General features: G+C 32.9%; 1 protein-coding gene across 1 annotated transcript; it reads right to left on the reverse strand.

Moving 5' to 3' along the window:
* Nucleotides 1-12,440: 12,440 nt before the first annotated feature.
* Nucleotides 12,441-15,316, reverse strand: LOC111701856 (glycine-rich protein 1). Its single transcript, XM_023473318.1, has 2 exons — nt 15,208-15,316; nt 12,441-13,194 (listed from the first exon to the last, which is right to left on the reverse strand). Exons 1-2 carry the CDS (start codon nt 15,242-15,244, stop codon nt 12,491-12,493), a joined length of 741 nt encoding a protein of 246 aa, XP_023329086.1. The 5' UTR covers nt 15,245-15,316; the 3' UTR covers nt 12,441-12,490.

A 15,316-nucleotide genomic window follows, 5' to 3' on the forward strand; every position in this document is an offset into this window, starting at 1 on the left:
CCCCCCTTCTCCACCCAGCCAGACGGCACCCTCCTCCTCTTATCTACCCCCTCCCCCCCCTCCTAAGTTCCTCCCCAACTCCTCATCATTTTTTTTTTCAAAATTAATACGACATGAAAAATGCGGAACCTTAAAAATAAAAATGAATGTAAATATCATTTTCAATATTTTACTGGATTAAGTGTTAAATTGAAACTAGAGGGGTTACGGTGTCCCAAAGTCGTGACAGTAAATTTTTGTTAAAATTTGACCTTGTTTCTTATTCTACTAGTTCTTAGTCACGTGAACTTTTCTTTTAAATTTTTTTAACTATAGATGAACTAACAGATAGAGAAGCCCGATAAACTAACAGATGAACTAACAGATAGAGAAGCTCGATAAACTAACAGATGAACTAACAGATAGAGAAGCCCGATAAACTAACAGATAGAGAAGCCTAATAATAAACTGACAGATGAACTAATAGATAGAGAAGCCTAATAAACTGACAGATGAACTAACAGATGAACTAACAGATAGAGAAGTCTAATAAACTGATAAACTGACGGATAAACTAACAGATAGAGAAGCCTAAAAAAATGACAGATGAACTAACTGATGAACTAACAGATAGAGAAGTCTAATAAACTGACAGATAAACTAATAGATAGAGAAGTATAATAAACTGACAGATAAACTAACAGATAGAGAAGCCTGATAAACTGACAGATGAACTAAGAGATAAACTAACAGATAGAGAAGCCTAATAAACTGACAGATGAACTAACAGATAAACTAACAGATAGAGAAGCCTAATAAACTGACACATGAACTAACAGATGAACTAACAGATGAAATAACAGATAGAGAAGTCTAATAAACTGGCAGATAAACTAACAGATAGAGAAGTCTAATAAACTGACAGATAAACTAACAGATAGAGAAGCGAGATAAATTGATAGATGAACTAACAGATAAACTAACAGATAGAGAAGCCTAATAAACTGACAGTTGAACTAACAGATAAACTAACAGATAGAGAAGCCTGATAAACCGACAGATGAACTAACAGATAGAGAAGCCAGTTAAATTGATAGATGAACTAACAGATAAAGGAAAACATTGCAGTGTACACAACATTCACAGTTCACACATCATAAATTCTAGATAAATATCTACACATTCATAAGAATCATATCTTGAGTAGAGAACTGGTCACTGGTCAGGATTACAATATATACAGGGTTTTTCACAAAGGATAAGACTTTAAAATAATCTAGCATTTGAGACGCACACAGATATTTATACATCTCAATGGAGAAATACTGACATGACTTTGCAACCTTTTCAACCTTTATAATTATAATTCTTTAACGGTTTGTTCTTACTAGCTGTATCTTCACTGACTTAAAGATCCATCTCAACCATCAGATTTAGGTTTTTGGATATTTTTTAGGTCGTCATTAAGGTCTCATTCTTTGTGGGTAAACTTGTATTCACAAAATTGGATGTAACGGTTCAAATAAATACTGTAAATATTTATATCTACCTAATCATTTAAACACAGAATATTTGTCCATTTTATATCTACATGTATCTGGTAATTATTCGTTTATAGAGCTGGTCTCTCTTTAAAACTACTCACAAGTGATTTTGGTTCCCAGTGACCTTAACGGAGCAGAAACAGTATCGTAAAAACCCATTCTCCTTGCACTAAGGTCTCCTGTAGCAGCCCGTATATATATTTAAATCTTTTACTGATTGAATATTCAAATAAAGATAAGGAGATCCTACCAACCATATACGTTTCCTGTATACAATAACAATAAAAAAAATTGGAAGGCCAAGTGACACGAATTGGTAAAGTAAATAATGAATAAGGAAATAAAAAATGATAAGTAGTAAAAAAAGTATCAGCATTATTACATAATTATAACAAAATTCAAATAATTTAGCAATTACCAAACCGACAATCCAAAAATATTTTTTTAGCCATCAACTTCCTCTTACCAATTTAGCTTTGAACCCTGAAAGTCGCCATTATTAAACGTTCTCAAATTTGTCTGTTTAAATTTTGGCATTTTCAAAAAAAGTATATCTAGACATTCTTGAATCAGCCATAAACTTTCCCTGGGCTCATGTTATTGTTCGGTTCAGCCGTGTTTAATTCATTGGATACAAACAAACACCAAACAGACAGACACCCAGACTATCATATAGAAGATGGAGTTAAGGGTTGTTTATGTGAGGCAGAGAGAAATGGTTTGTGGTTTAGAGGAACAAGGAAGGAAGAAAAGCTAGAAGGAGAGTAATGAAGACAAGAAAAGGAAGTGAAATGAAGGATGTAGAAGGGGGGGGGAAGTAAAATGAAGGAAGTGAAATGAAGGATGTAGAGGTGGGGGGGGGACTGACGAGGTTGCTAAGAATGGAAAGTAACTGTAGGACTTTTTGAGGGTAATTTTATAATTTTATGGAGGGGAGGGGGCAGTGATCGTTAAAGAATGAGGGGGAGGAACACTTCTTTTCAACAATCCTGATAAGGGAATTAAATTCTGTCGAAGAGTAATGCACGTTCAAGAATTTTGGGGATAAGGGAGCAATGGAAAATAGTGGACAGGTTTGGGGGTTCTAATTATGAGTAAGTTAGGGGAGTGATTGATATATTTGTAAAACCTAGATAGGGGGTGGTTACTTTGTGTAAAGTACCTAGATGGGGGAGGGGTTACCCTGTGTAAAGTACCTAGATAGGGGCTGGTTACTCTGTACATAAAACCTACATGGGGGAGTGGTTACTCTTGGAGATAGAAGGTAAAGTTGTTGAGGAGGGGGAAGATGAGAGGGAGAGGGAAGGAAGGGAGAGGGTGGTGTGGAGGGAGGGAGCTTAAGGCGCAATCAAAAGAGATTATTTTGTGTAGAGTGAAAACATGAATTTAGTTTCCTAGAACTAAAGGTTTCCTCAGTTCATTAAATAAAATAATAAATGAATGTTTTATAAAGAAAGTGTTTTTTATTTCTCTAAAATGACCGAAGGCTACAGGATTCACTCGAACACATGAAAACTATTTCAAGAATTACAGTTTTCAGGAGAAACTGTCCGGCCGGGGGATCGAATGACAATTGACAAAATAAAATGATGATAAATCAAAAAAATTTAATCAAGAATTTTGAAAATTTGTCTCGATTATTGGTTTTAGAAATATCATAAAAAATGCCAAATTTCCGAAAGATTTCGATTAAAAACCCGGAAGAACTGAATCGGAAAAGCCTAGGGTATGTTCGTTAACCACACAGGTGTGTTTGTCATTTTCATATTTTTATATTGTTCAAACAATTAATCAGCAATATATATATATATCATCTATATATACATCACTAGAAATGTGAAGAAAAAAATAAAAGAAATTAACAAAATTAGCCTTGTATTCTTCGGATTAGACTCTAATTAACTCTTTTAAATATTTTATTTTATTTATATTGGTTTTCTGATGGTTTATGGTTTTCTGATTTAATATTTATTAAAATCATGATTTTCAAATTATTATTTTTATTCAATATTAGCCTGGAATTATGCAGATCATTGACTCAATTATTACGTCTTTATTGATATGATTTTAATATAATTGCTGTTGGTTCATTACGTGCTTAATCAAGCAGAGAAATATAAAGTATAATAAATACAATCATAAACCTCTTCAGAAACAGAAATATAAAGTATAATAAATACAATTATAAACCTCTTCAGAAACAGAAATATAAAGTATAATAAATACAATTATAAACCTCTTCAGAAACAGAAGTATAAAGTATAATAAATACAATTATAAACTTCTTCAGAAACAGCCAAAACTCTGGAACATCCAATTTTTTCTGGGAAATCTGGAACTCTGCCACATTCCATATTTTGGAACATCCTGTCTTCTGAAACATCCTCTATTCCGGAAAATCCTCTTTTCTGAAACATCCTGTATTCTGAACTTTCTGTATTCTGGAACAACCTGCAATCTGGAACATCCTGTATACTGAATTATCCACTATTATGGAACATCCTAAATTCTGGAACATCCTGAATTCTGGTACATTCTATACTATGGAACATCCTGAATTGTGTAGAACCCTGTATTTTGTTATAACCTGTATTCTGAAGCACCCTTTTCTCTGGAACAACCTCTATTATGAAACATCCTGTATTCAGGAACATTCTATATTCTGGAACATCATGCATTCTGGAACATCCTATATTCTGGAACTTTCTGTATTATGGAATATCTTCTATTCCGGTACATCCTGTATTCTGGAACATCCTGTATTCTAAAAAATCATGTATTCTGGAACATCCTATATTTTGGAGCATCTTCTATTTCGGAACATCTTGTAATCTGGAACATCCAGTACCCTGTGCTCTGTATAACACCCTTGTATTCCAGACACGGAACATTAGTTGATCCATGATTCCAGAACATCAGGTATTCTGTAGCACCCTGTATTAAATCTTGTTTAAAACCCAACCCAAATCTGAGATATTAGTGACAAGGCAAAACTGTTCATAAATACAAAATAATATAAAATAAATCCTTTAACAAGAACTCTTTTCAGAACACACACACTGACATATATTGACAAGTCACGTGAAGGGAGGAACAAACATTCTAAATTATAATCCATTTCCATAAAACGGGCAGACTGATTTACATAGACTCTCCAGTCTCCAGTCTTTACCCTTAGTTTCCTGCTTTATACAGCCTATGTACATACAGTCTATTTTTACAAAAGATTCCGAGTCAATTTTTTTTCAAAATTCAATTACAATTTTATTTCATTTCTCTCTAAAAAATTGCTTATTTTCTGTTTTATAAATTTGTCAATTGATTTATTCAAAAAATAGCCATGTTAACTACAAGAACCACTGTTGTGTACATTAATACGACTTGTGTTATTAATAGCACCCGGCCTGTGGAAAAGAATTATAACTTACATAATTATAAAATAAACAAATAAGTGATTAAAAAGAACATGATATAATGAGTTAGACATTATGTTTCACAAAGAATAAAAAATTTAATCATTTAATTTAAATAAAGTAATATTTTTAAAATATTGCACCACTGTCCACCTAACTATGTTGCTAAGTATTTGCTTCCTGTGTTTTGTAGCTAAGCTTTAAAATCCCCAACCTATCTGTGTCATCCACTTAAGTCTTTATTTAAGTTCTGTGTACCAAATTTAAGTATCCATTTTCGCACGCTTTTTGCCGCAACTTGTTTCATGTTTTTCCCGCGTAATCTTTAGCCAAGGGCGCAGCCATTTTGTATCTCCCGCATATTTGATCTAATTTAACTTTTAACACCGTTCAAATATACTTAATTTACATTTTACCCCCTTATAAAGGCAAAGGGCCAATTAAAAAATCAAAAGAGCATTAAGCATATTCTTTAGCTGGACTTGATTAACTAAATTATTAAAATCTTGGAGCTATATTTGGCTCCCACGCAAATCTTCGAAAATATAAAATATAAATCTTGAAATAATATGCGTGATATACTGGGAAAAAAGGTCAATAATGGTCCATTTAAATCACTTAGTCTAATCTGATTATCATGATTATACATGTCTATCAAGAAACACCTTTGTTAGATCTGACGACTGATTGACAGAACTTTTTTTTATGGTTAATTGAAATTAAGCCTACAAGGAAAACTTGTTGATTATTTCTAATTCAAGGGGTTTGTCCATTAAGAAAATTGAATAGATTATTATTTTATACTTCGCAGGACGAAACACTAGTTTGAAACTATTAAATAAAACCGAATTAAGGAAAAATTGTAACCTTCTTGTCTGTTTAAGGTGCTGAAACTGTGGACCAAAATTTAAAAAGCTCATCAACGTCTTAAACAATGAAATATTATTTATACAGCAAAGGAGTTGAGTCTTTGCCACAAACTCTGATTTTCGAATTTCTATATCTTTACAACCAAATGTCGTAGATCTTAGATATTTCAAATTATGAATTCTGTTGAATAGATAATATTATAATTTTAAAATTTAAAATTTTTTACACCATCAGGTTGCAAAGATTTTGATATTGGAAAAATTTATGTTTGAGAAAATGTGACTTAATTCATCTATTTTTATTTAGTATAATTCGTCTTTTCCATGTTTTATCTTGTATTGCTTGTTTAAAACTGAACTAATTCTTAAAGAAAATGGAACAACTGTAAAACGTAGATTGAAATGTTCTGTATTTTTAAGAAATCATGCTAGTAAACCATTATTATGTTTTAATGAAACAATATTGGTTTGGGGTTCTTCAAGGATCAGCTTTTGGGCTTTGTTTATACAAAGTACATGAGAATAATGGGGGAATTTTCATAATATTTTCCAGTGGATTGGGGGGGGGGGGGGCGGATGTGAACCATACGGGCAAAGGTGTTAATTTACTAGTCAGAGTTTCTCCTGTTATAAGAGAAGTAAATAATCAAAAACTCTTTAAAAATTGTTGAAAATGAATTACACCAGCGAGAACCAGAAAACTCTAGAATAGGAAGTCTTCTAATTAGTTATGACTTTAAATAATCTAATGAACATGAGGCACAGCAATTGTGCAGTGTCAACAGACCCATTTCACCTAATAAGTGATTGATTTAATAACTAGTTAAGATTGCTTTAATGTCGTCCTCCTATTCTACAGTTTTCTGATTATCACTGTATAATCGTGAATTATATATAAAAGTATCAAGTTGTAAAAGCTGTAATAACAGATTTTAAATGTGTGCAGATTTAAATTCTTGATTTTTGAAGCTCTTAGGTTAATGTTTTTAACATTTCGATTGCAGATAGTTATAGTCTCAACATGAGGGGGGGGGGGGGCAAAGGTTTTTCCGACCCTCACAGTCACAAAGCCTCAAGTTTTATGCCTCTATCTTTCTCAAACTGGTTTTAAACCCCCTTCATTCCACCCTTAAACTTTTTAAACCCATAAAGACAACTTTCGTTTATGCGTCACAGGGCTTTGGTACGGGTGAGCCGGGGATTATTAGTATTAAATTTTTACTATACTTTTTGTGATAAAGAGGTTTGTTTCCATGTAGCTCGGTTGATAAAGAGGTGAGTTTACCTGTAGTTTTGCCGATAAAGATGTGGGTTTCCATGTAGTTCGGATGATGAAGAGGTTGCTTCCTTGTAGTTCGGTTGAGAAAGAGGTTGGTTCCCTTTAGTTCTGTTGATAAAGAGGTTGGTTCCCTGTAGTTTGGTTGAGAAAGTACTAAGAAGAATTAAACGTAAAAAGTTTCTGGCGTGAACCGCCTGAAGAGTTTCTTTCATCAAAAAATTGATTGGATTAGATCGTGATATCATATCAATTTGGTTTTTATTCATAAACTTCATTGTTAACATATTATTGTGAAACTGTTGGCACAAACTAACAATATTGAAGATTTGTTTTAGCTAGACAGCATATTTTTTAGAGAAAAACAAACAAGTATAAGTAAAATCAGTTTATGGCAGGGCATTGATGTTTCCTATAAATTGTGGTGGATTACGCATAGCTTATTTTTTATTACATTTTTGAATTAAATCGTTTATAAATATAATTCAGGTTTTCTAATTCTGAAAACTACTGATTTGAAAATATACATGTGTTAAAAGTTTTAAAATATGCAAACAAGTTAGCTCCTTTAATTTTTAGGATTAAATTCAAAACTAGATATGGAGTTATGGGGGTACAAAGTCGTTTTCATAATTCAATATACTCCTAGACCTCTTCTTTTATCTGTGTAATCTATACTATCACTGAATTCTCTTCTAAACCTCTTGTTCTATCTGTGTAATCTATACAATCCTTGAATTCTACTCCTAGACCTCTTGTTCTATCTGTGTAATCTATACAATCCTTGAATTCTACTCTATACCTCTTTTTCTATCTGTGTAATCTATACAATCCTTGAATTCTACTCTAGACCTCTTGTTCTATCTGCGTAATCTATACAATCCTTGAATTCTACTCTAGACCTCTTGTTTTATCTGTGTAATCTATACTATCCCTGAATTCTACTCCAGACCTCTTGTTCTTTCTGTGCAATCTATACAATCCCTAAATTCTACTCTAGACCTCTTGTTCTATCTGTGTAATCTATACACTCCTTGAATTCTACTCCTAGTTCTCTTGTTCTATCTGTGTAATCTATACAATCCTTGAATTCTACTCTAGGCCTCTTGTTCTATCTGTGTAATCTATACAATCCTTGAATTCTACTCTAGTTCTCTTGTTCTATCTGTGTAATCTATACAATCTTTGAATTATACTCTAGACCTCTTATTCTATCTGTGTAGAACAGATTTGTTCTGATCTGGGCCTATTAGAACTAGAACAGCATTTCAATGAAATGCTGATACATTATTTCAACTTTCCTCAACGGAATTTATATTTATCTAATTAGACGTCTTATGAAGCATACAGGGTCACCCACAAAGGATGAGAATGTAAAAACGACGATATATATGATATTACGATGCCAGTTTCAATTAAGTTTTCTGCTTAAATTTAATCTTTTAATGGCTTATCCAATGATTTGTCAAAGAAGGGGAAAAAGTACATTATTGCAGAGAATCATAAATAAAAAACATACAAAATTAATTCCTGTCAGTCGTCGCTTAAGTCTTATCCTTTGAGAGTAACCCTGTTTATTTATGAGGCATAAGGTTTTCGCCAGAAATAATCTAAATAAGTACGCTTCCATTTATCTAAATCTAAACATTTAACTATTTTATTTTAGTTTGCTAGAATACTTACTACTATAGTTACTATACTCATGTTCCTCATGTAGGGTGGTGTATTTTTCGACCTACGCAAATCCGCTATACTCCACTTCTGACCTACGCCAAATCCGCTATACTACACATCCGACCTACTAGCACGTGGTTTTACAGCTGCTGTATGGACTTCTGGCCGCAGCGCCCGGCCCCCTAGCCTGTCCTAGCCGCGGCGCTCGGCCCCCTAGCCTGTCCTAGCCGCAGCGCTCGGCCCAGAAATGGTCTTAGCCTAACCTAACCCTCAAATAATATTGCCGTAGGTCGGAAAGTTAGTTGGTCGGAAGTTCAGTACGGAGTTGCGTATAAACGATGTAACATTACCTCATGTAGACTATAAACCTACAACCTTTCTCCGTAAAATGTCGTCTTAACCCAAATCATACCCCGGAGCCAAACCCAACATTTTTCTCCGACAAACAGACGCAACTCGTGAAAAGTGAAACAAGGTTTTAATACAGTAAATGTTTAAAATCCGTGATTATTGCTATAATAAACAAATCTTTGTAACCAAACGGATATTCATTTTTTCAGAAGTAATAATCGTTTTATTCTGATCACTAGACCCCTTAATTTCTGCCTCTACCAGCAAATAGTAAGAAACTTTAAAAATCAAATATTGTTCACAATTAAATATTTAAACGATTTATTGTTAACCCGTACTTATTTTCGATTAGAAATAAGCTTCATAGTGCACTGTCGACTATGGATTAGTAGTGGAGAAAGAGGACATCAACCAGCTTTCGAGCATTATCAACTCTTCAGTGCATGGGATTACCAACCTTAAACCTACCTCGAGGCCCCTTTTGAGCTCAACCACTCATATATGTCTTAAAATAGCATATTTAAGAGGGGAGAGGGGAAGGAGGGAGAGATAGTAATATTTATTACTTTAAATTAACAGAAGTTGAGGATTTTGGGGCTAAAAAGTACTACGGAATTGCATTGGGTTAGAATACTACAGTCGTCGTCGAATTTATCTATACAATTAAGACGACTTTCGATTTCAATTTTTTATTTCTAATAAGCCGCATAAATTTTACTAAGCTGGGATCATTCATTTGCCGTACAGGCCCATTTAGCCATATATAGTCTGTATTTGTACTGTACTGGTTTCCATGGCTGGTTGAAATTTTTAGCACACACACCACACTCTTTTGGTACAGACACACAACAAGGAAATTACAGAACAATGTCGTCAGTTATAATTAAACTTGAATAACGAGTAGTTTATTGTAAACTTTAATCAAAATTACATTCTTTGCATACAAATGTTGCTTATAGTGTTGACTTAAATATATAAATAATATATTACATGTATATTAAACTTATTTTTAAGTAAACAATTAACAATAAATAAATGTACTCTCCTAGACTGTACAAATACCGAGATTCTTATGTACTATAGACACAGTACACACCTTTGGTTTGTTATCACTTACACACACTCTTTTGGTACTAACCGTGAAGCTTTCAAACAGCCTGGATGCACAAAAACATGGAAACAAAGAGAAACTGTCATTTAACAACTTCTATTCATTTACTTATAAACGTGTATAATTCGAAAAAGGTTGTTAGAAATCAAAACTTAATTATACAAGTCATCTTCATTGTATTGAAATAAACACCGACCATGAGACTATTCAAGAGAAGACATAATTATCAAAGAATTGATAATGCCAGTACGTAATACACTGTAACTGTCTAATTTAGTTCGGGTTAAATAAGCAATATGAAATGCAACATTCAAAATGTCATTCATATTTTCATGAAAAAAATGTCTGATTGTGTTTGATATAGTATATTTCGAATAGTCGTATATTAGTAACCAGAAAGGGTTCAAGTGAAAGTCGTCTTCTTTTTTAACAAAATTTTGTTATTTGTAAACGATTGTAATTTACAAGACAAATATAAATATAAACCATGGCTTGTAGGGCGCACGGAGCTTTTAACTGCTAGTTTGATTACCGCAATTTTATTGTTGTACTGAAAAAAGGTCGCAGATTATCTGGTTACAAGTATGGATTTTTAAATAATGTAGAAATCGCCATCAGTTCTATCATTTCGATAACCTTTTCTTCAAGCACAATTTTGGTTCCAATCAGATCAGCAGTTTTCTGAATGTAAAAAGATATCACATAATATGTCACATAAACAAATGTCTTTTCTCTGTGAGTTTATGACATTCCTTTGACAAGGTTGTTATCCTGTTTGAAATCAAAGTGATTAAGTAAAGTGGAAGACGACATTTTATGTCCCAAGTACTTAAAAATAATACATATATATAAATTGGTCTGTACGGAAGAATTAAGAGTGCAAGCCAGGCAAAATCAATGCATTTATTAAGCGACTTTATAGTATTTGCATAAAAACACATACAAACATACAAAAAAAATTATTTTTGATTATGAAAATTTTGAAGTTCTAGCTGAGCTGGGTCCTTAATCTATTTTTTTAGTCTTTACTTTCCAAAGAAATCTATTCATGCAATTATTTCCAAACCAAATAAAACCTTATGATCCAACCTGTCGTCGTTGCCTTAGTCTGTTCCACTTTAGTAATTATTCACTTTGGTTCGAACTACTGCGCTTTGAACTATTGTTTGTTTGAAATATTGGTCGTTTGAACTAAATAAACTGCACATGGAACCACGTGCAAAGTAATTCAAACGACCAATGGTTCAAACGACTTTGTTTCATTCTCATTTAAACTATTCTTATGTTCATTTCAACAATATGTTCATACAGGGTGTCGCAATAAACATGGGAATTTAGGTACGAATTCAATATCGTCTTTTTAAATAATTCTTTGATTTAGCTAGTAAAGTGATACCTACTGAGAAAGCTGTAATCTCTAAGAGTTTCGTCTGCTATGTTCACATTTGATTGTTTATGTTTTGACTGCAAACGGTTGTACTTAGTAAAACAAGAAAATTGCAGTATACAAACAGAGTAAACTTGTCCGTCTTCACTGTTCATCTTGCGGAGACATTATAGACACATCTTTACAGTCTTTTACCCTTTTCATAAAATAAACTCTGGCAGACATAATAATATTATTGCTTTTGAAATTAGGTATTACAATGCCAATTCATAACAAAGACGATATCGAATTCGTCACTGAATTCCCATGTTTTTGGGGACACCCTTTAGCTGAAAAATATTCGAATGAACAGATCAAAATATAGTTCAAATGAACAAAAACATAGTTTAAATGAACAAAAAATGGTTCAAGTGACCAAAAAAATGGTACAAGTGACCAAAAATAAAGTTTTAAAAAATAGTTCAAATGGTCAAAAAAAAATTCAATAAAGCATTGTGTTAATTTGAACTACAGGAGACGTAATGTCAGTAGTTCAAACGACCAAATGTAGTTTAAACGACCAATAGTTCAAACAGCAGTATTTCAAACAAAAATCCACCCCGTTACCTGTGTCCACGTCAAGATGAATGAGATGATCTGTGGGAAAAATCTACGAGTCTGGAAAAAAAGATTTCACGGGCAGCCTCAGTTATTTTTGCTTATTATTTTTCAAGACTCAGTTCTGAAACAGAATCAGCTTGGGGAAAAACGGCCAGCCCCCTTAATTAATAGATGGAACTCTAAAGTTGGCATGTGTTTTACATGAATAATCCAGCTTCAGTAAAAATAGTGATGGATAATTCGATCATTCTCTGTTTATTCATTAGTGCATTAACCTACAATCTGTTTAAAATCGTCTTCTTCTCGCAGCTGCTTTCCCATGCTTTCCTTTACTTGCATAGCCTTTGGGCTTTGCTTCTTTCCCACCAGTTTCAGCAGCTGTGGCAGCTTCCACAGCCTCAGCTGCTTCAGCGGCTTCAGAAGATTCTGCACCTTCAGAAGATTCACCACTATCCTCAGAAGCAGCAGCATCTTCAGGAGCAGCTGGAGCAGCTGGAGAAGCTGGAGCAGTTGGAGCAGCATCAGTTTCGTTAGTTGCTGTAGCTGTTGTTGCATTTTTAGCTCCGGCATCAGCTGTTTTATTTGCTCCTCCAGCAGTAGCTGTTGCATTTGCTCCTCCTGCATCAGCAGTAGCATTATCTGCTCCGGCTCCAGCATATAATGTTGCGTTTGCTGCTCCACTGTCAGCTGTTGCGTTACCAGCTCCAGCATCAGCTGTTGCATTAGCAGCTCCAGCATTCCCTGTTTTATTGGCAGCTCCAGCAGCATCAGCTGTTGCATTGCCAGCTCCAGCAGCATCAGCAGTTGCGTTATTAGGTTTAGCATCTTCAGGAGCTGCATCTACCGTTGAGTTAGCAGCAGTAGGAGCGGCAGGTGCTGTTGAATTTCCAGCTGGATCTGCAGGAGCTGTTGCATTTGCAGCAGCATCTTCGGTTGCATTCGCAACTGGTGCTCCTGTCATATCAACATAGCCACCGCTGATACCATTCACTAAACATAAGAATTTATTTACAAAATTCTAAAATATTTCTATAAATTCTTCATCAATTATTCTCCCGTTTAAGAAAAAATCTTGTTTTCACAGAATCAAGGAGACATATTTTTCTATGAATAAACATAATATAGATATAATACTTCAAACGTTTCTATAATTTGCTGTTCATATCTTTTATTTAATCCCATATGCATGGGAGGGAAATAGGGTAAATCTTACTTCTAAACTTTAATAAAGTCTTAATCTAGTAGATTACAGAGAAATTAATCTCAAACTTTTATTAATCCATATATCCATACGTTTTCTTGCATTGATCTAAAGATTAAATGAAAATTTCAGTTTATACAAAACATGTTTTTATGCTCTTAGTTTATCAAATGGAAGTGAGGAAAAGTGTTAATTTTATAAAAGAAAATATATTGCTACAATTAATATTTTCCTAAAATATTAGAATATTTTACTTACACTTTGCACAGCTGTAAAGAATATAATTCTATTCATAATATTATATGATTACTTTTCTTTTGAACTTGAAATCATGCAAAAGAAACAAATTAAAGAATAATTCTTCTTGTGACGCACCAAAAGAAAATCCTAAACCAGGATCAATGAATTTAATTGAGAAAAACGTATTTTACAGAAAAAATTAATCTATAAAATAAATTGATTTAATATGTCTTGCTCTCTGCGTCATTCAAACATTGATTTATTTATTTAATTATTGTTTCTAGTTTCTATAAAAGAAAATATTTAAGCTTTAATTTGTGAAGATACAAATTCAATAAAATCTTTTTAGATATTTTCTAAAATCAGGAGTTTCAGGACTAATAATCAAGAGGAGTAGCAAAAACATTATTGAAATAATACGTTTCAGGTCTCAGCCACTAAAACCAAGACATTTTTCTTTCGCATTTATGCTTTCTTTAGCAAGCTTATTTCCATTTTACTCTCTGGTTCGGGGGATACCAAAACATGTTGGTACGTTTCACATCTTTCTATATGCAGTGATGTATATAATTCAATCAATTAGTTCTATGAGGGAGGGGTGGCTGCTCCCAGGGGTTTGGAGTGCTCCCAGGGTTTTGGAGTAAAATGTGAAAATATATCCGACCTTTTATGAAAAGTCCTTTAAAAAGGGAACTTTAAACAAAAAATTTTAAAAAGGCTCTGCTACCCCTTTTTTACTGTCTTTGTTAAGATATTTGCAGAAAAAAAATCTCAAATTTCAGTCCAAGTAGCCTGTGTCGATTATAGTTTTGATTAGCCAAACTGACGACATTTGTTTCAGCTTACACATTAAAGATTATTGGTAAATGTAAAAAAATATCTTTTTTTGCTAGATACATAAAGGTTTCATTTGAGCGGGTCTAATAAATCTCAACATCTTTATAAGTTATCTTATTTCCAAGTTGAAGTTTTTTTCAGAAAAATCCAATTTTTCGCCAAAAAAAAATCTTGAATTGATTGGTGCCATTCAAATATGCGTTTTTACTCAACGGTCAAAAAATAAAAATTGTTCTTTGTTAAATTTAGAGCCTTTAATAGGGCCCGCACCATACCAAAAATCATTAAAATATTTAGATATCTGAAGAGAACTTAGTCTTTCTTAGTTATCAATTAATCTATATATATTTAACCATCTAATAATCAATCCAAAATGCATCCTTTTATTCATCCTTTTTAGGCTGCCTATCCATCAATTTATCCTTTCATTTATGTATCTATCATTGTGTCTATCTATTTATCTATTTATGTATCTATCATTGTGTCTATCTATTTATCTATTTATCTATCTATCGATCTATACATATATATACATATAGATTGGTTCATGAAATATTGTGTATGATGAGGATGTTTATCTGTTTTTTTTGATTGAACAATAAATTACTATCTATACATTTATCTATCAATCAATCTACCTTTCACTCTTCACTTTTCAAACAAAAATTTCATCGAGATTTAACAAAAAGTATATTTTGAATTGAAATGATAAAAGAAAAAGTTACCAAATAGAATCAAGGAAAGATAGAATATTCCGTTCATAGCAGTGCTGTAGCAGGCTCACTAATGTAAAATAGAACAATAAAAACAAGATTTAATTGAAGCAAACTTATT

Source organism: Eurytemora carolleeae, unplaced genomic scaffold (assembly GCF_000591075.1).
Source record: "Eurytemora carolleeae unplaced genomic scaffold, Eaff_2.0 scaffold218, whole genome shotgun sequence".
NCBI lineage: Eukaryota > Metazoa > Arthropoda > Copepoda > Calanoida > Temoridae > Eurytemora > Eurytemora carolleeae.

Coding starts and splice junctions, on each gene's coding strand:
- LOC111701856 (XM_023473318.1), bottom strand. CDS start 15,244: ATGAACGGAATATTCTATCTTTCCTTGATTCTATTTG. Junction 13,195..15,207: donor TCTTTCCTTGATTCTATTTG/GTAACTTTTTCT, acceptor TCTTATGTTTAG/TGAATGGTATCAGCGGTGGC.